Genomic DNA, 21951 nt, shown 5'->3' on the forward strand with positions numbered 1-21951 from the left:
CTCTTGACCCTTCCTCAATTCAGTATTCTGTATCTGTATATATATATTAAACTACTGCCACAGTCATTGTTCTTTAAATTCAGGATAGCCACACCTAGCGATGCCCAAGCGATTGTGCTCCAGCTTTCCTCTTGTGTTGGCTAAAGCATGAATAAAAGTGAAGCAGAACAGGCAAAAATTGCGAATATTAAATTACAAAACAAATAAAGATGATTTGTGACCTGTTTTTGTACTATCTTGTGAATTTTGTAGTCTGTGTCTTAAATCTATTTAATCTGCTTACAGATCCGTCCAAGGGGCATCGCTGGTCAGCCTCACTTCGCGGTAGCTACCGCTGTGTTCTTCTCCCTCTGCAGCAGCAAGTCCTGTTCAGCTGCTCCTCTCAGAAGGGGTATCCAGCGTCTTGGAACCCTCTTTGGCTACAGCCTGCACCTTCAGCCACTGGAGATTTTCGACACCCAAAAAAGTTCAAACGTAGAAATCTTTACCTTGACGTAGACTAGTGGCTCCCCGATGAGGACTCCACCCCCAGACACCTCCAGCTCCCTTGCCCTGCTGAACTTTACCTTCTCTGAATGTTTGTTCAAAATGTCTTTGAAGTCTGAAGGTAAGGCTTGTGTATCCAAACCGCGCTCCATCTCGTTTGACTTTGCTCCATTCTCGCGTGACTAGATGCCATCACTTCGGTTCTACTGTTAGATTTAATTCATTTTTCAAATTTTATGTATTAAAGTTTACTCTATTTCCTAAATTGGTGTGTTGTTTTCACTTTATTACCGTTTGAGTGCTACATAAATACTTCATACATTGCCTTTAAGCTGAGCCTGACTACTTTCATGCCAAGCTACCAGAAGATTAAGCACAAATTAATTTAGTGACTTTTGTGATTCGCCCTGACAAGGACTGTAGTTGTTGCTTGAGTAGGATTTACACCCATCTCAACCAATAACCCACTTCCTTACAATTAGCTTTAAATTAACAAGGTCCAGTTCCAAGAAGACGCCAATAGCAGTCGAAGGCAGGAGGCGTGCAAAAGGAGTGTGCTAGTACAGCATAATCCATTTAACAGTAAGTGAGAGAAAACAGTAACAGGTGTGAGAGATTCACACTTAAGTATAATGTCATCATACCTGGGCTAAAATCAGAAAAGTGTACGTCAGATCTTAAGATATGTCATGTTATTAGCGTAGGAGAGTAGATATTTAGGTAATATCAAAGGGTCATATACAAGTGCGATCAGATTAATGGGCAAATGTTACAGTGGTGTATCATCTGATTTTGGATTCATGTTGAGCAGATTTGAATCCCATTTGGTTAACTTGGCTGGCTTCTTCATGCAGTATCGCAAAACCCCAGTTACAAAGTCTTCATCTTGTGCCCATTTGTAGAGCTCAAACCTCCATTTGGTAATTTCCAGGACATGAGGTGACTTCCAACAGATTGCAGTAGCTCCTTTTGTTGTCAAGTGAGTTAAATCAACGAATCTGCAGCTCATCTAGTCTGCCTTGTGTCTAGTTGTAAGTCCAAGAACACAAATCTTGGCTGCCAGTAAGCGCTGTTTACCTGTCCGGGTTGGAATCAAGTCATTTGTTTTACACCAAAAAGTTCCAGTGATTAGGCATGACCATACCATATGCAAGAATATTGCTTCAGGATTAGAGCATCTAGGCAGGCATCGGAAACAGTACGAAATATTCTGTGCAATTTTGATGCGGTAATATAAGTACAGTGCAGGGCTGAATTGTAAAAATTTCAGAGAAACATTCCTAGAGCTTTTACCAATATACCAAAGAGAGACCGCACATTTAATGTTTGTAAGATCCGCTACTAAGTCACTTTCCTAAAACCCTTTAGAGTACTCTGGTCCTTACCTTGTGTAGATCTAACAGATGTATAGATATTGAAGATCACACAATTGCCTCCGGCCCATGTCAAAAGTATCAGCATGGGGCGATCTGTTTCAGGTTCCATCATGTGATAGACTCCAGATGGATCTAACCGCTATGTCCAAGGCTATATATGTTAAGAATAGGTCTTAGTTCTGCAAAGGACAAACGATGCCCAGAGCTACAAAGCAGTCCTATATGTATGAGATAGGCACTGTTCTATAAGATCAAGTTTGTCATTTGTTTGATTTAGTGGAAAATACATGGAGCCCACAGTGGTAGTGGGGTATACAGAGTGTTGCTTGATTTTATTGAAGATATCTATGCTAAAAATGTCTAGCTTATACCACATTTTTATCAGTGAATCGACAGCCCCAAAAAGTTTGTGACTACAACAGGAAGGGTGGAAAAATAATATAGCAGATGAAGTAAAAGTATAATTTTAACGGTAGCAACCGTACCCAGGCGGAAAGGGGCTATTTTTTTCAAAATCTAATGCGTGATCTGGCAACTGCCAAAGCTCTGTCTGAATTGCCTGAACCTGTCACATGTTGACTATTAACTTTTTCATTGCCTCAACCCTAATATGTGTTGAGCAAAACAAATATGTTTTTCCAGTTCAATTTTTAGCCCTGAAACCTATTGGAAGGCCTGTACGAAAATCCCAGAGGTACAGCAAAACAAAGGGCCTGATTATGATGTTGGCGGGTCCAACACCGACGGCACGTCTGTGTTGGACCCACTGACATAGCAGTCTGGCCGCAGCACAATGATGTGGTGGGCGGAGGAACCGTCAACTGCGCTTCCGACCGGCTCAAGGAGCATGTCGGTGCGTGGGAAAGACAAAATCCCTTATTGGCGCCAGCTCCCCCTTCGGAATTATGATGTCTGTTTCCGACACCCATTCCATGTCTGCCTTTTTGACATGGAAAGGCTGTCAGAAAGTAATATTTGGGGCCCCTAGCAGGGCCTTCATTCCTCCTGGCCCTTGGCTATTGGGCATGGGGGCACCTATGGTGCCCCCCTAAACATCCCTGCACCGTGTGCCACGCGGTGCAGGGATGTTCAAAATCATCCATTTTGCTATGGCAGCTTGTGCTGTGGGCCTTTTCCACCCGCCGCACAAGCTGCTATAGCAAAAGGGATGTTTCCGTCCGCTCTATGGGTGGTCACATCCTAATTGTGTGCGGGGAACTGCTGACCTGTGAAAGTAGCCACCGTGGCCATACCCAGCTGCTTTTCATCACTTCTGCACTAATTATTAATCAGTATGAAGATGACCTATATCTAATGCAAAGAGATTATTGCTGTGAAATAGTTAATCCTGGGTGGGGTCCTTAGACCATCTATGAACTGTCTCTTCTGTCTGCTTATGATGGCAGCCTGTATACAGTGCATACCATGGGCTTGCCCCTCTGTTTACTGTGTGGACCCTGTGGGTCATTTATGCTAAGTGCATGTAATCAGAACATGCTCCAATCTTGTCTAGCTGTTTATAATTCTTCCTATAGCTTTTACTTTGGTCTACTGTCACCAGCACACATATGTGCATTCTTAAGGCCCCTGACCCGAAAGGTCTATGAGCTCTTCCTATCACCCATGGAGGTACTCCCAAAAATATGTATGAATGGTTGTAGAGAACCTTTCCCTGTGTGTCTCTCACTTGCCTCTTCATGGATTGTACAGTGTTTGTCATGAAAGCTGCACGTACCACATACCGTGGACTGCTCTACTGGCACTCCGAAAAAATTATGTAGTGTGGAGCAGAATTATGTACAACAGTCAATTATTAATATAAAGCAAGTGCATGCATGCTCTTCTCTCACTTCTCTTCCCACTATTAATCTATGAAGCACTGCAACCATATACAGGATAAGAGCGCCACTGTGGTCACTCACACAACACCACATAGGCCACACTACAATTCAACTTCCTTCTAACAAATCATTCCCCACAGAGAAGCTTGCTAACCCTCTGCTTATACCCGCCATCCTTGGTATGAAGTTACTAATCAAATTCTCTATCGATCTGTATAACTTCATATCATAGCTATTTGCCCAACTAGTGATGCCTTCCTATAAACAATCTTCAAGGGTCAGGCTATGAATGACCAAAAACCCTGCCCAACATAAAAATGAAGTCCTTTGAGATACCTATGAAGGCACATAGCACTCTACAAATATCTCTCTTTAGCAGGTTTTACCTACTTTACTTTCGCATTATTCTTTGGAAACATTTACTAAATTAGATTCTAAGTAACCCCTATGCGCCATACACAACCTGCCACTATACACAGATGGTGCAGCAGAAAAATGGCACCCAGAATAAGAAAGTGCTATGGTGCCTCACTAATTGTTGGTGTTTTTTATATGCTGATAACATATCAAATATTTGCTTAAAACCGAAGTTTGAGGGGATTAAGCGGCTAGGGTTCAGGGATAGTAGCAACAAATAAAGTGTTCTTAGAGCTGTTTGTCGCAATGTTTCATTTCCACACATAGTTGAAGAGAAGTAAATTTCTTGTTTGTATCCAAAGGTTTTGAAAAGTCATACCCTGTTTATTTTTGTTATAGGTCTCAGGTCCAAATTTCCTGTGATATCATCAGCAAAGTAAGTGTACCTGACTGTTTTGAATTAGAGGTTTCAGTATCTCTAGATTTGTAATCCTCTTCATAGTGAAAAATGTTCATACATTCAAATGGACAAAGTAGTGACAAACAGTTTAACACAACTTAGTTTGCAACCCTGTATGTCGTTTCCATTTAAATTTGTAGTGTTTAGTAGTGCTGTGCTTTCTTTTTACATAAAAGATGAGTGCTGGGCTTCTCTTTTATGTATCTCTTAGTTGACTGTTGTCTAAGCTGTTGCCCTTAATTTTACTCCCTGTATACACTGTGGCCCCTTGAACAGAGTCTGATACAGCAAAAGAGTAAATTGCCAGATAAGTGAACTATACAGGTAAATGACTCGATCATTATGTCCCATTAAGCATAACTCATTTTGAAACGTTATAGTAAGTAGTCTGGTAAGTATTAGACAGACAAACAAATAGGACTGCTATGGCAAACGACGTCATGGAAATTGTGTAGAATAGATGGATGACTGTGCAGGAAGGATACTGGTTTTCTTTCTTTTGATTGTGGTTCCCATAAGGACAACTTTGAGCCAACTGTGCTGGCTCACTTCACCTATGACAAGCTAGGTGAACTACTCTAATGTTTTATTGCACTTAGTGGAAGTTCCATGCATTATAATCGTAGTTATTTTTTTATATATATGTTTGCTGTTTTATATAGTTATGTGCGCTAAAACAAAACTGACTTTAAAAAGTTCCCATAAACTGAGATAAAAGTAAGTATTTGGTATCCAGAAGTTTTTATGTTTTGATTGCGGTTCCTCATCAGCCAAGATATTTTGGCATGTACCCCAGCGTCGTCCAAGTCACTAGGCTGAACTGTTTTTGCCAATACATTTACATTTTACCACTTCACTTCTGCAACCACTTTAGGTCATGTTATGTTCTATGTGGGCATGCTCATCATATATGTGACATTAAGTTCTATGTGCATGTGTTCAGCACAAGATAAAAAGTCTGGTTTGGATAACATGTTTCTTGGAAAAGAATCTCTCAACATCAAAACCAATTCATGTGGATGTTCACAGATATGACACAGTTCTGCTAAGCAGCTTTAGTTTCCTCTGCAAGTAAAGTTGGAAGGAAGATTGAGAAAGAAGAAACTTCCAGTTTTTAATTATATATAAAGCAGGAGATCATGTGCTTCTGAAGTCACAGATTTGAAAACGTGTTTGAGGGAATAGTCCCTGTACTTGGTAGTCATGCATGGAAATGAGTAGAGTAGTCAATATTTGAAGCGAAATTCTGAAGGAAAGGCTTTCTGGTGTGTGAATTGCATAATGTGCTCTTTAAGATGAGGACAGTACCAGTTATCTGCAGTAATTCTGATAAGTGGTAAGCCAGAAACAGCTACAATGTATGTTGTCAGAACCCACCAAATAAAATCGTTAAATTTGTGTTGGAAAATATGGTTGATAATTAAATTGCGACTCGCAATTAACGAATGCCTACCCATTCAGGCCCATAGGAATGAATGGGAGATTGCATGCGCAATTTACGAGTACAAATAGGTACTCGCAAATTGCACATGCAGTTTCAAGGGTGTCTAAAGGACACCCTGTTGCACCCCTGAAATTGATCTGTGCACACATGTTGTGCACACACATGCCCCAAGGGCAAGTGTGTGTGTAACCCACAACTTTGAAAAATGAACTTTAGTGCATTTTTCAAAGTTTTTGCGAACTACCATCAAGTACAAATTGATGTTAAATTGCGCCCCCTATTAGCAAAATCGCAATTTGCGATTCCATAATGCATTGCATTTAAGAAATCGCAATTTGCAATTCCTTAAATGCAATCGCAATTTAAGAAATCTCAATAATTTGCGATTTCGTAAATTGTGAGAGGCTAACAGGTTGATGCATTGCAGAAGCCCTTTTTGCGGGCACAAACGGACGATTTTTGCAAATCGCACCGTTTGCCCTCGTAAAAATGGTTGATGCATGTGCCTGTTAGTTTTAAACTTGTTAATTAAAAACTATAGAACACTTAACGATAGGTATTTAGACCTCCTAATTGTGTTTAACATGATCTTATGCTGTAATTCACTTTCAAAATAACCTTTAATTTGTTTAATGTTTATTAACCCTTCTAGGTACCAGTGTCATGTTGACTGGGCTAGAAGCCTAATGCGTAAACAAGGACTCCGTAATTGGTCAATCGACAGCATTCTTGAGGATTTCACCAAACCCCTGGACTTACCTTCCCAGTGTGAAAAGGAGGATGTTGAACTAGACAAGTGCAAATCTGAGCCTGAATCCGAACTTACAAATATGCAGGATGAGGTGAAACATTTGGCAATCTCCTCCCTTGATAACGCCGATCCTGAGACTCTGCCTCCTGACAGCCCGAGCAGGAGCCCAGTCTCAAAGAAGAGATGCTTAGAAGGAGATCCTGATTATGATCCTTTAGCCAAATATGGCAGCGACACAGTAGAAAAAGTAGACCTCAAAGAATTAGCTAAAATACATTGTCAAAGACATGATGATTTAATTTTGCACTGTGGCTGTAAAATCAGCCAGACTCCCAAACAGGAGCATCAGGGTTCATTCAGCCGGAAGGAACATGAACATGAGTATGTTTTGGTGCAAGAAGAGGAAATACTGTTTTGCAGTGATGGCGAAGAAGAGGAGAAAGAGGTGAGTTCAAGGAAAGCTACTCCACGTGTGCTCATAGAATCAATTAATCTGAAAATGATCCTGGGCAGAACCTGTGGACAGTTATGAGACCATGAATAGCAAACTGCATTAATAACTCGTCAATGTTATGGTCCAGTCTGTTCTGTGGTCACTATGGTTTTACTATCACATGTGGCATGCAAATTATAGGCACATGTGATCTTTTTCATTACATGTTCCAGTAGCAACAAGAATGTATATGTATATTTGCTGCTATTTAGTTGACTTGTTACAGATTGGCCAGGGCAAGTCTTGAGTAATGGCCTGGAAAAGCAATGTGTATTAGATGACAACCAACAGAGTGGATAATTTTAAATTTCTTGGCACTTTACATGCACCAAAGAAGTCATTGATGCAAACAGAGCGGAAAAGTGCAATAGTCTACAGTTTATTAAAGAAGAGTGCATAGTTGGTGCTGCCTGTGAAATTATTTTTCAGTACAAAGAAACAAACTAAACACTTCTTGAACTAGTATTCTGTCCTCGTTGTATACTGTGCAAACTAAGGTGGCAAAATAAAGGCAAGGCAGCAATAGACATTGTAATGCACATTGCAGTGTATGCATATTTTAGAATGGCTTGCAGGGAAATTACAGAGTAATAAACTAGGTTCATTTGTGAGTTTTCATTAAGTATTGCATAATATACTAGTTTAAAGTTTAAAAAACTTTGTATTTCTTTCCCTGCATGTCTGTAGTTTCTTGCTTAGTGAGTAGACAGCACAAATGTTTCTTTGCAGGTTAATGAAATCTCTATTTCCGCTCTGTGGCACCCGTACAAAGTCCTCGCGCTGAGTAGTCGAAGTGCAGATTAATTATTTAGTGAGCTTCGGAAAAGCAAATTAATAATTTGCCTTGTGGGAATTTCACAGAAGCTTTTCCCCTAGACCTGCAGTGGGCCCGGTGGTTAATTTGAGCACGTAGTTTCTGGCGCTTGGCACCGGCAATAAATTGTGAACACAGGCACTTGTAATAGTTTGCCACATGGTGGCGCTGTTTGTCTAGTTTATTATTGAGCCAGTTAACAGTTGTTTATTAACACAATCTACATTAAAAATTACTAATACCTGCTGGCCAAGACATTGTTAGATCTTTGAGGCCTGGAATAGACTGAATTGTCACACTTGCAGGAGTATAATGTTAGTAGTTAAGTTGGTACTGTCATGAGCAGTGCTGCGGGGGGGGTATTGGATGGTGCAAGTCACAGCGGACTCCTACCTTGGCACTTTTCTTTATTTTATTTTAAATAAATTAGGCACTTAGTGTCCCAATCTCTTACCAATCAGCTCCAGGGGTCTTAGATAAGAAACCAGGTCAATTGGTATGGTTATTACCCCTTTTAAAAAAAAAATGTTTACCTTGTCTTGACTGGAATGGAACTTGACTCACCTATTTTCTGTTAGCACTTGAGCTCCTTCATTCCATCCACGTTTATGTACATATTAAAGGAAGAGAAATTAACTGTAAGATGACATAGCCGATAGAAAAGCCAAGTAATTGGAGACTCGAATGAGAGAGATTCCGATGTAGTAGTAGAGAATCAAAACTTTAACTTCCTGTCTCTTTGTGTTGTTGAGTTTTCTACTTACTTGGCACTCCTTGTGCTTGGGCTCCAGCAGTAGATTTTGGAATAGCTAGTCATTGCTTTCTGAATAATTTTTGCTTAGACAGGAAGTGCCTGTAAGTAACTGCTGAAGAGGTAACTACTTGTGAAGACCTGTTATAAGGTAGCCATAAGGAAGAAAGAATAAGGTAGAGGAATCTAGGTTATGTGCCAAACAGTAATGGGCTTCTTATCTAATGTCAGTGAAGTAGAAGTCTGAAAATAAAACCAAACCAAAGCTTAGAAAAATAAATACCATTTGGTTCTTGTATGTAAGCTGTTTAAAGTATTATGCAGAGAAGAAGGAAGTATATCGGCAAAGTAACCTCTGCTGCTCGAGAGAGAGAGCGGGCCCCCTTTCCTGAGTTGTCGCCAGGTAGAGGTGTGGCTACGTATCCTAAAGTTGTGGATAGCTCCAGTAATACCCATCAGCAACTTATACAATTACTGGTTGTGTATAGTTTTCTTTCTTTTTCATATTTTTGCACTAGCACTAGCAGCAGCAACTTTTTCGATCTTGGTCCTGAAGAAAGCCTAAATACAATGATTGATCATTTAAGGCTGAAACATGTCGACCTTTTTATAGTATAGTTTTAAATCAATACTACTCTTTGCACTGCCTTTTAATCCTACCAGTGCGAGCAGTCTAATTAAGGTTATTTTGTCTCGACTAGGTAGTTTTCACCTCACCACTGCAATTTCACTCAATCACGCCCCTTTGCGCTGCACTCTCGACACACCTACCATTCACATATATGGGATTTTAGCATCCTAGAATAGGTTTTTATTATATCCATCTTAACATCCCAGAGCTCCCACCTCACAGTGAGGGAGTTGTAGCCCTCAGTGGGACTAGGTCTCCCACTGGGAAAAGAAACCCATATGATAAAGCATGCCACCTATGGTGGGAGAGGGATTGTCCCCCTGTCTATATGAGACATTTTGTGAGACTCCCGTCCCTCAAATCTTTTGATGCACATTGGTTTTGATGCATTCTTGTGTGCAAGTATAGACCCGAGGATTTCTTGTGTTATAATAGTCTTTAAGTCCCAGTCCACCACATGAGTGTGCTTCTGAAGCCCCCCAGGATCCCAGGGGAGGCATTTAGAAACTCGCAGGGTGATGGGCAGGGGCCAACAGAAAGGTGCAAGTGCAGGTCCAGTTGCCATTGGCCAGCTGGGCAGTTGCAGTAAAAGATTTCCTGTAGTTTGTTGTATCTCTCCACACCTGCCATTCACATATGGGATTTTAGCATCCTAGTATAGGTTTTTGCCATCTTGAAAACATCCCAGAGCTCCTACCTCACAGTGAGGGAGTTGTAGCCCTCAGTGGGACTAGGTCTCACACTAGGAGGAGAAACCCATATGATGAAGCATACTACCTATGGTGGGTGAGGGTTTTCGTCCTGAAAGGGATTGTCCCCCTCTCTATATGGGACATTTTTTGAGACTCCAATCCCTCAAATCTTTTGATGCACATTGGTTTTGATGCATTCTTGTGTGCACCCTACCGAACTCCAGCATTATCGGCCCATATCCTGCCTGCCCCTACCAGCCAAGATTCTGGAGAAAGCTATGAATAAAGAAATGATGAGATATAAAGACTCTAATAATCTATTAGATCCTTCACAACATGGATTTCGACCTTGTCACTCAACAGAGTCCGCCTTGATCATGGCAACGGAAAACATACGAAGGACAATGGATGAGGGTGGCAGAACAGCCCTGATTTTATTGGACCTTACAGCGGCGTTTGACACCGTAAATCAGCCGGCCCTACTAAGCAGATTGGGAACCTTAGGCTTTGCCGGCACGGCTCTAACCCTTTTAACATCCTTTTTGGACTCCCGAATTCAGCAGGTGCACTGGGAAGGCTTTCAATCTGATGAATTCTCCCTCCCAGGTGGGGTCCCCCATGGCTCGGCATTATCACCTACATTGTTTAACTTGTATGTCACTCCTCTGGCCGCCCTAATTCAATCTCATGGCCTACAATTAGTGTTGTACGCTGACGACACTCAAATTGTAGTGTCAGTATCCCAGTCATTTGAAGCAACAGCAGAGCGGTTCAAGACATGCCTCATTTGTGTAAAAAATTGGATGAGTGGTAATTTTCTAAAATTAAACACGGATAAGACCGAGATAATTGAGTTCGGCCAAAAACCTTCCGTTTGGAGCGACCTCTGGTGGCCTCCTGAGGCGGGCTCATGCCCTGTTCCTGTAGATAAGGTTAGGAATCTTGGCTTCATGCTAGATAAAAACCTCTCCTGTAAGGCGCAAATCAATCAGGTGACTTCCACCTGTTTTTATACCATCAAGGTTCTCAGGAAAGTCTTACCATACATCCCGTCAACATTAAAAAAGACGGTGATGGGTGCCCTGGTAATGTCCCGAGTGGACTATTGCAATTCACTCTACCTGGGCACAGGAGAAAAACAGCTGACCAAACTACAGGCAATCCAAAATGCCGCAGCTAGGGTCCTGCTGAACTTACCACGCCGTCATCCAACCTCTAAAGCGATTCGTGAACTTCACTGGCTGCCAATTAGGCGCAGAATACAGTTCAAAGCCCTCTGCCTGGTCCACAAGTCCTTGTATGGCAAGGGACCTGATGACCTTACCAAACTCCTTCCTCGGTACTTGCCAGCACGCACTTTGAGATCAACCAACCAAGACTTAGTATGTCAACCAAGAATAAGGAGAGCTCGATGGGGTGGAAAATCCTTTTCCCACCAAGTCTACAGATCATGGAACTCTCTGCCCCCGCACTGCGTTCACATAAATCCAAAATGTGCTTTAGAAAGGCACTAAAAACTTGGCTTTTCTCTCTGCATTAAACTTGCCCTCATCGCTTTCTCTGTACTATAGCTCCAAGACGCCGCGGCATTAGAGCGCTTTATAAATATTTCAGTCAAGTCAAGTCAAGTCAAGTATAGACCCGAGGATTTCTTGTGTTATAATAGTCCACCACATGAGTACGCTTCTGAAGCACCCCAGGATCTCAGGGGAGGCATTTAGAAATTTGCAGGGTGATAGGCAGAGGCAAACAGAAAGGTGCAAGTGCAGGTCCAGTAGCCATTGGCCAGCTGGGCAGTTGCAGTAAAAGGTCTCTTGTAGTTTGTTGTATCTCTATAGCTTGAACAGAAGGTCAGCCGTATGTCCCTTGGAGTCCACTTCTTCGTCCTGGGTACAAGAGTGAGCAGTTCTAGGGCTCTTCTCAGGTTACAGAGAGAAGGTTCAGTCCTCTTCTGATATTCCACAGGTCTAGTAGTGTTCTCAAGTGGATGCTTGGAGATGCCACATTTATGCCTGGCATGAGCTAGTGGGTTGGAATGACTCCTGGGCACACCCTAACCAATGAGGGTAACAGTTCAAGGGGCCGCGCTTGCGTGTTCTCAAGGTGGCTGACATCTTCAAGCACACTAACATGGGCTCTAAGGGCTCTTGGTATGTTTGGGGTTTGTACTTTGGCAATCCGAGTGTTCTCCCATATGTAGCATTAAAATCAAGTTTGTAGCAGTCAATTTTCGTTCAGTAAACTCAGAGACACAAGTCTGGTAGACCAAAGAAGGGGTTTCCAGCAATCAGTAGATGCATAAGAATTGTTTTGGAAACGTGTTTACTTTTAAGTGTGGCCTTAGTGTTATATGTCAAATGGTTTGTCTGTGCTTGCTCCCGTAAAGACATGTTAACATAAAATTTCTACCTGTCCTAATTTTAGAATACTTTGCACCCTGCCTTGTGGATGACAAGGCCTACGTGTGGCTAAGTTATTAATATTAAGAAGCGAAGTTTTGACAGGTCGAATTGCAGTTTTTTCACTTATACAGTCAGGCTACTTTGGTGTACAGTATCACTGTAGTGGATGTCACAATAAGAGCTGTAGCCCATTAGTGATATTAAACATACAGGACCTTGGTACACTTTGTAGCATACACTAGGGACTTATAGGAATATTAAATACACCATATAGGAATATTCCAACTCAACCATGTTCAAAGGGAGAGCACAGGCACTTTTCTGCTGGTCACCAGGGGTAAAGTACACAGTGGTCTAACACAAGCAAAATTATAAGGTCAGGCAAAAGGTGAAAAATATGGGGTCACCATGCAGCAAAGTCAGATATCCTATGCCTAATGTCTTTCTAGAATATCTATGATATCAGAAGTAGTGCAGTAATAGACTGTTGCTTCATTACTGCCTTTTGGTCCTCTACCAAAAGTATGCAGAGTAAGTCATGATGGAACGATTAGCCAGTCTTTTCTTTCCACAAAGAGTGGCTCCAATGTTTATTGTGCCATCCTTATCAAGGGTCTGACAGTGGGGCCCGGACTTGGGTACAGAAATTAGCAAAGGTATGTTGAGCTTTGTTCTATGGCAGTATACAAGCAGCTCCGTCACTTTCTTCAGCTTCTTCTCCTAGTTGAACATTACACAACCTGACTCAGAGGAATGACAAGAAGGTTCTTCCCTGGAAACACTTTCAGTCTCATGTCCTGATGACCTAGACCGGGCAGGGGCAGAGGAGACGTTTGCCTTTTCTGGGAACCAGATTCAACTTCCTATTAGGATTTTGCGTTATGCAGGAAAAGCCACACAAAATAGTGATCTTTTAAATAGTTTTTGCATGTGGAAGAGGTAGAGTCAGTGATGGATAAAAGATTTGGGAAAAGGAGTTTTGGATTATTTTCTAAAATTAGAAGTGAGGTTACCAGCCTCATTTTAGGTATCATTACAGAGGGAGTGAGAGAGCATAAGAAGAGGCTTTCTTATAATTTTGTTAAAAACAAGTCTGCAATGATAATGTTGTACTTGTTCATACTTTCTCAGTAAAACTGTGTGTTTGTTGGACAACATAAACGTCAAATCTGTGCAAGACTAAGTCTACGCACACCATCAGGAGATGTTGGCCTGAGTCCTGGCTAGCTCACAGTGTACCATCTGTATACCTAACCTAGCAAGGTAACAGGCGGTGTGTATACCTCCGAACATGACGAGCTTGACTCCCCAAGGAAATTGTGGAAACTGATTTGATTGATAACTCATGCTTGGCCAGAGGGAGACACACAAAATATTCAAATTGGCAATTCAAATATTTATTGAAGCATTAAGATTCTTGTGTTAAATACATGCGCTGCAATTATCAATAGAAGGAAATAAATCAGAGTAATCACCATCACAAGAATGGCAAAGATTGGTAAAGAAAATTCACATTGTGCTGTTACATAGAATATATGCTTATATAAGTACAATTTTATTTGTGTACCTACCGTACGCTCCCTATCCTAATGTGACTGGGGTGGATGACTCTGCCAGAATCCATGTAGGGTGATATAACTCAGCAGTTACCTGTGGTTATTATTCATCTGGGAGCCCGTCTTAGAGTAGAGCTGGGCACCCTCCTTCGCAGGAAGTAAACAAGATTTGCTGGGCTGGAAATCCAGCCTGTTGTCGCCCTAATCTTTTCCACCATCTTGGCTGCCTCAGCGGTATGGTCTAGCGTTGAGGGCATCATGCCCCCCTTCTGCAGCCAAGGGAGTATAGCCGCTATCTGCGCAGTTAGTTCGGGCGGGATCGGATCTTCCGGCGGAGGGGGCCCTCTGGGTGCCAGCACGGGAGGCAACGGAAGCGGCCAAACAGGGGCAGGCTGGGCCGGCCCGACAGGAGGGGCCCCTGATGGCAAGGCAGGAGCCAGTGCCACGGGAGCCTGGAACACCGGCTTGGGGGTAGTGGGAACCGCCACAGGTGCAGGAGCGGGTGCGCAGCGCCTCGATCTCTTGGTCTTGTTCCTTTTAGGCGAGGAGTCGGAATCTCCATCTGGCAAAGGCGCAGCAATCTGCCGTTTGGGTCTACCGCGTGGGCCTGTGATATCATCAATCCTCTCCATCACGCGAGCCTCTAGGCCAGGGGGTCTCCAAACCGGTCCTGGAGGGCCGGATCCATGCCAGATTTTTAAAATAACTACATGTATCTCAATGGGGATATCCAAAAAATCTGGCATGGATCCGGCCCTCCAGGACCGGTTTGGAGACCCCTGCTCTAGGCTATCAAACTTATCCAATCTCTTATCAATGGCATACATTTTACGCATCATGGCCTGCAACATCCTCTCCATTTTTGTCCCCTTAGCACCCTTAGCTCTCGGCATTTTGTCTACTGACTGACTCGCTTACTGCTCGGATTCGCAAACCCGTGCACCCTGTACCTTCAACAGACGGAGGATTCGCAGGGGGCTATAAGCACCACGCAACTGCGACTGCAACACACGGCTATTCCGATTGTTAGGGGTGGCCAAACTCTAACGTAGACCCACCCGGCGGCCACACGAAGCAATGAAATACGAGCCCCCGCTCTCCTCTTACCGTCGACGTCCTGCGTATTCTACGTCCCGTACTCCACACATCCACTGTACACCGTACGATCCACGCACCGTCTGTCTGCTTCTTAATGTCGCGCTACCACACACTCCAGCAGCAATCCTTGACCTGAAAGATAAGAACAGAAAATTAGGAGGCCCGAGCGCGGGGCACGACCAGTGTGGGGGAGCGTCAGGTGACAAGAAGGGCCAACTGAGCGCTCCCCCCTCCTTTATTCCCGGGGACGCGGGGAGAGGGCGGGCCGCCCCCGCCCCTCGCCGCCCGCCCCCCTGACCCGGAAGACTGCACCACGCCTTCCGGGTCAGGGATTGGGCGCTGACCGACCGGTGGTGTGGCGCACACCTCCCGCGTAATCATTGGACGTCGGGAGATCACGCCCCCACACCACCGGGAGCCAAAGGGGAGAGGGGATCGCCGCACCGCCATGCGGGCGGGGGGGCCAAGGGCCCCCCCTTTTCATATTCATCACACTCCTGCAGTCTTCCGGAAAAGCACAAGACATAATAAAAAATGTTGTTGCCCATTTCTTCATTCTCTAGAAAGATCTATGATTATAAGAGATGTTGAATGGATCAGTGATCACATTTATAAAAGCAGGAAACCTAAAAGACCATTATGTTCTTATAAATGAAAGGTCAGACTAGATTCCATAATATGGCACCACAATTGAGCTTCTTTATTTGCAAAGACGTGTCTGTCAGTCATTTGGGTGTGAGCAAAAGCAAAGGTTTTAACTGAGTCACATAGAAAATTATTAGTTTTCATTTAATTAGCTGTAATACGTAAAATGTTGAGTGTTTGTTAGAATGTGGTAAAGTTTGCATAGGCTGTATGAAATCTTCAGCAGAAGAAAGAACATACAAGAGCTGTTAAAACAATGGCTATAATTCTCCTGCAGTACAACATCATGCCCTATGTATATGAACGATCAGACATGTTTAAATATAAATTTCATTTGTGTTATTAGCTCAAATCGTAAGCTTGAACAAAGACAATGCCAATGGATCTTCAAATCAAGGACCACACAGTTCGATGTTACAGTAGGGGTGGGCGAAACTAGCAGAGTTTCTCTCCACAGAATTTTGCGGAGTTAAAAAAAAACTCTGCGAGATTCCTCAGAATTCCACCAATAAGCGGAAAATATGCAGCTTGCACTGTAGGTTTATGCCGGTAGCGAGAGCAGTGCTAAAAATCAGCGCAAATGGAACCATGTGTTGCACAAAAGCTCGCAGCCATTTGAGTTGATTTTGCTGCCGAACAACAAACCTGCAAACGTTCGCGAATGCCAGGGACCGCCTCCACTAGAAAATCACAACTGCGGATTGCAAATGTCACGCCAGCTCACATATTCTGGTGCCTCGCAGGTGAAAAATTCCGCCATGTGGCGATTGGTGGAATTTGCCCGAACTCCCCATTAAAGAGAATCACATTCCGCCAAGTTCACGGACCAAGCAGAACATTCCACCCACCCATAGTTAGTGATCTCTCTAATGAACAAATATTTATAGATAGAAAAAATATATATTTTTTAATAAGTTGATGCTCTTAGATTTTGTTTACCAACGTTATTTGTCAATAGAATTTTCAGAGTGTTTTTATTAGGTCTCGCCTATCCCATTCTGCAAGGAATGGATAGTCAAGATTTATAGGAGGCAAAAAAGTTCTCAAACCATCGGGCGGATTTCAAACACTTCACGTGAACACAAGCACGCGCATTTCCCCACATCAAAGCCATCAGCCTCCCTCCCACAGGCTTCCCCAGCGTGCGCAGTGCGTCCACATCGAAGCCATCTTTTGCTTCCCCAGCACGCTCTGCTTCACTTCTCCCCCCCCCCCCTAATTAATATCCCTGCTGTTTCACACTTCTTTCACGGCTGCGAGGCCGTGCTTCAAAGGGATCCGCTCCCCTGCCCCATAAGGCTTCTTTCGGCGATGTTCTAGTTTTTTTTTTTCAATGCAGGTTTTTTTTTTCCTCACAGGATTCTTCGGGATAGCAAGATACACCTTTGTGGAATTAATTTACTCTCCTCGAAGAAGCCAGGATGCTTTCATAGTTTGGGGCGTTCATATTTTCGTCTGTAAATAAAAGGCTTTTACATTTCCACCAGATAAGCGTTAGCATGAGTTCCCAGCCATAGCCTCGCCCCTGTTCACGTCATCATCTGTTGCTACTGGGAACAGTAGGTATTTCCTCCTCGGAACTGCACGCTGGCGGCTTGAATGTGCTCAACTGAAGCGATGGTTTGTTGCAGACAGAGCTCCCCCGGAATGCTTGGAATGGAAGCCGCCAGTGGGCCGAGATGCGCTGATGTAACATATGCGAGCAAACTCAGAGAAACCGTGTTTGTGAGCAGGGGCGGCCTGCTCCAGGAAGCCAGAGTGCAGGAGGCCGCGGTGAGCATGGTCTTACATGAAGGAGACACCTTGAGACCATCTTCTCTCCTGATCAAAGTTTACCTCAGGGACAGTACCACAAAACATTTTTTGACAAGCACTTTTTGTTGCTCCGGTTTTATATAGTGCAAACTCGACCCGGAAGGTATTGGACCGCTTTACAAGAGCACCAGCTACATTGCACATGGACACGTCCATTTCTAGTTTATCTTGCTCTCTTTTATGAGCGAGCAAGAACAGTGTCAGCGAGGACCCTTTAGAAACACAGCTGCTGCACTGTCTCAGGTTACTTCCGATTTGCCTTTTTGAAGTGTCTGACAGGTCATGTGAGCTAGCGACTAGTCTCCTTCTCACACCTTTATTTTATTTATTTTAAAAGTTGTGTATAGCACTAGCTCGACCCGTAGGTATCAGAGCGTATGCAGGATCGCTTAACAACATCTATCAGTTAGTTAGTAGGTACACAATTGGCACTGTGAATCAAATCTGCAAATTAATTTCTTCTTGTTGCCACACTACCACTCTGATGACGTCTGCCAAATCCTAGTTCTACGTCTGTATCTGCAGCATGTCTCAGTTTTTGGTTTGAAATTCTGGTCACCCTAGTGTCCGAAATGTCTACCTCCCTGCTTTCCCCTGGGCCATCGTCTATATGTTTACCATTTTCCTTTATGGTCTAAAACGTTGAGTTCCCTGGTTTCTCGCTGTGCTGTGCAGGAAAAGATAGTTTGATCAGAGCCGTGTACTTAAGCCCTTCCAGCAATGTATCATTCTTCTAGGGCTTTTTATACACTTATTACATGCCAATGTTGGATGCTCATACGACGGTCTACTAACGTTTCTGCTTGTGAAAAAGCAGGCTGGTCAGACTTAATACAACGCTGGTAGTTTACAGACGTTAGTCTGTCTTGTGTCACTCACTAGCCAAAACTTAACTCGTGAAGGATGCAGTGACTTGCTGAATGTCACACAGTAGTTAGACCGTCATGTCTGTCAAACGGTCACATTCTTTAACATGCCCTGCAGTACAACATTCTGTAAAGTTGTGTCAGTGAACCTGGCAATGCAGTGAGTTGTGAGGGATTTAATCAACGTTCACCCACCCGCAGCATTTCTCAGGAGAAACCTTTCCAGACTATAAGTCACCAGGAGAGTGGCAGACAAAGTGTGTGAATTGCATGCTCTCAGCGTGATGGGGGAGGTGCAGCTGCTTTTAAGAAATCACAGGTTTTCGCCCGTCCGAGTGTGTAATACGAGAAGATCAAACACTGCGTTTTAGTGGCTTTAGAAAGTGGGTGGAGACGCATCGCCTGGGTTATGGGAGTTTTACTTTATTACGCTTGAGAGGCATTTCCACCCTTTGTTAGTTGATTATAGCACACATTTGTTTTAAGAGCCTTCCTGCTTCAAGGCATGGAATATCCCCTCCCCTGGATCTTTCTTGTTCCGTTTTTGTAATTCTTTGACTTCAGAGGTTTTTTTCACAGAGATTTTGGCTTTTGACAGAGCCACAGTTATTTCTAGCACAACTAAGATGTTTGCATGTGCGCTTTGCCTCATGAGCTGGTCGGCTTTAAATTGCCCTTCTTTTGGCTTGACGTGTACTCGTGTTTGCTCTCCCTGTCTATCTGCTGACTCGAATTCTAAATGAATCTCTGGTAATCGTGCATGCTTTCTTTGTGATTTGTTACGCAGTGCGTCCAAAAAGCTTATTCTTTGTATTAGGATACTTTGCAGCGTGGTTGAAACTATTTTTCTTTTCTTTTCCATGGTCACACACATTGAGTAACTAATTGTAACTTGGGGTGAGCGAAATCTCTGTAATTCTTGCTTGCGTAATTATGCAAAGTTATGAGAAAAAAGCAAAATAGAAAACTGGCATTTTGAGCTATATTTTTCTGCAAAACAAAACATGCTGTGGGCAAAAGCTACTCATAATCTGGTCTTCCCCGTTGATCATGTGCTAAAATGATGCTGTGATGTGTCATAAATGCGCCACATAGAATAACGGTGTATTTGTGGACATTTTGTGTTGGGTTCCTCTGCATATACTATACCAAAGCAAGGTATAGTGTGCACAGAGTCCAGTGGATCCCCAGAGATATAACCGAGGCTAAATTAGACAAACACTAAGAGCGCTATTTGAGGTAGTGTGGTCAGGCAGTAAGGCTTATCGGTGGACACGCATCGAAGCCAGTACCGCAGGATCCTGGCAGAGAACCCCTCCACTCCTTCCTCTGGCCGGATCTAACATTTCTAACATTGCAAAAGGTAAGTATAGAAAAGAAGCTGCCCACGTCCATACCCGCATCACCCGCCCCTCTCGCGCCATCCTTCTTAACCAACCCTCCCTTCACATGCTTGCCTATCCGTCCCCATAACCTCTCCCCCCTCCGATCTAATGTTAATATTACCGTCCGTACTAGCCTCTACTGCACACTATCTATCACCCTCACTCTATCTATCTGTCTATCGCCCTCACTCTATCTGTCTATCGCCCTCACTCTATCTGTCTATCGCCCTCACTTTATCTGTCTATCGCCCTCACTCTATCTGTCTATCGCCCTCACTCTATCTGTCTATCGCCCTCACTCTATCTGTCTATCGCCCTCACTCTATCTGTCTATCGCCCTCACTCTATCTGTCGATCGCCCTCACTCTATCTGTCGATCGCCCTCACTCTATCTGTCGATCGCCCTCACTCTTATCTTTCTATCGCCCTCACTCTTATCTTTCTATCGCCCTCACTCTTATCTGTCTATCGCTCTCACTCTATCTGTCTATCTATTGCCCTCACTCTATCTGTCTATCGCACTCACTGTATCTATTGCCATCATTCTATCTATGGATCCTGCACGCCACACTGCTGCACGTCACACACTGCTGCACATCACACGCTGCTGCACATCACACGCTGCTGCACGTCACACACTGCTGCACGTCACACGCTGCTGCGCGTCTCTCGCTGCTGCGCGCCACACGCTGCTGCGCGCCACACACTGCTGCGCGCCACACACTGCTGCGCGCCACACGCTGCTGCGCGCCACACGCTGCTGCGCGCCACACACTGCTGCGCGCCACACACTGCTGCGCGCCACACACAAACCTGTTTTAATTGCAAAATGTGTTTTCTTTTTCGCAAACTGTAAATCAGTCACAAACACATATTTTACGTACATACCCATTGCATAACTAAGATTTTCAAAAAAAGATGCAAAATACATACATCAATATTTATTAACTACTTCTTCAACAACATTATCCATCATTTAACTTCTTAATACACCTACGCATTACATGCGATTGTATTTCAGTATAATTGCAATTCCATAACTAGCAATTGCCATTTTCAATGCCAACTGCTCAAACTTTAATAATGCGAGACCTATTGCATTTCCAATGCTTGTTAGGTATTCAGCCCATCGCTTCTGTGCCATCCCTCAGTCACTTTAAGTATGAAACACTTAAAATGAAGGTAGCCCATTTTTCTGACACAGTAGCAATCACGAAATATTTTTTAATGTATGTATGAAATATTAGTGCTCAATAAGTATTTATCTGACTTAGTTGTAATTGTTATGAAAGATTAATGAGTTTAATTATTGACTGAATATATTTTAAAAAAAGTTTACTTGATATTAAATACATCCTTTACCAATAACTATTGTGAGTTGGGATCTTCATTGTACAACTTTTCGAATTGTTTTACTGATATGTTGTTGTTATTGTTGTTAACTCCTTGGCATCCTCCCCTTTTTCATATCTCATCTCCGCTACGGACTGCACATTTATTTCATTCATCTATCTCTCTTTGTGACATTGACTGGTGCAGACCTTGTATGCGCTTGGTACTTCACCCTCTTTTTTGATGTGTTTGTGTCTTCTGGAAATGTGGACTCAGGACACAGACAGAACACTAATGTTACAATAGCACTAGACCAACGTCTAGGCTTGAAGCTTGTTTTGTAAGTATGGTAAATTTTAACTTGTATGATTGATTTTTATGCAGGTTAAAAAAGGAAAACTGGTGTGTCGAAGAAATCCTTTTCAAATTTTTGAATATTTGCAACTCAGCTTGGAGGAGGTAGGCTTTTAAAACTGTTGTCTGTTTTTAATAATATTCTTCTGCAAATATGAATGGGAATAATCAGTATTGCTGTTCAAAAACAAAAAAAACACGGGTTAAATGCATGTGGATACCATGGATGTCTTGCATAAACCCATTATGTGTTTTTGGTGACGTGCCACGGTCAACATAGGCTGATGACATCAGTTACAAGGGAGCTGCCTTTGCATTCAGTAGTCCTGCCTGTCAAGCATGGGCCCCTTCCACTCCACGTTTATAAACCATATTGGCACACAACCAAAGGGAATGTGGCCA

At 43.2% G+C, this 21951-nt stretch overlaps 1 protein-coding gene across 2 annotated transcripts in view; it reads left to right on the forward strand.

Annotated features, from left to right (window-relative positions):
- The window catches only part of TSEN2 (tRNA splicing endonuclease subunit 2), an 83527-nt gene that overhangs the window by 16037 nt on the left and 45539 nt on the right, over window positions 1-21951 (forward strand). Inside the window, exons 3-5 of one of the 2 annotated variants that reach the window (XM_086938963.1) lie at window positions 4460-4496; window positions 6617-7160; window positions 21580-21654. In XM_086938963.1, coding sequence (XP_086795089.1) covers window positions 4460-4496; window positions 6617-7160; window positions 21580-21654 — 656 coding nt within the window. The remainder of the gene's footprint in view (window positions 1-4459; window positions 4497-6616; window positions 7161-21579; window positions 21655-21951) is intronic. The other variant, XM_086938964.1, reaches the window with a different exon arrangement.

The sequence above is a fragment of the Lissotriton vulgaris genome, chromosome 9 (assembly GCF_964263255.1).
Source record: "Lissotriton vulgaris chromosome 9, aLisVul1.2, whole genome shotgun sequence".
Taxonomy (NCBI): Eukaryota; Metazoa; Chordata; class Amphibia; order Caudata; family Salamandridae; genus Lissotriton; species Lissotriton vulgaris.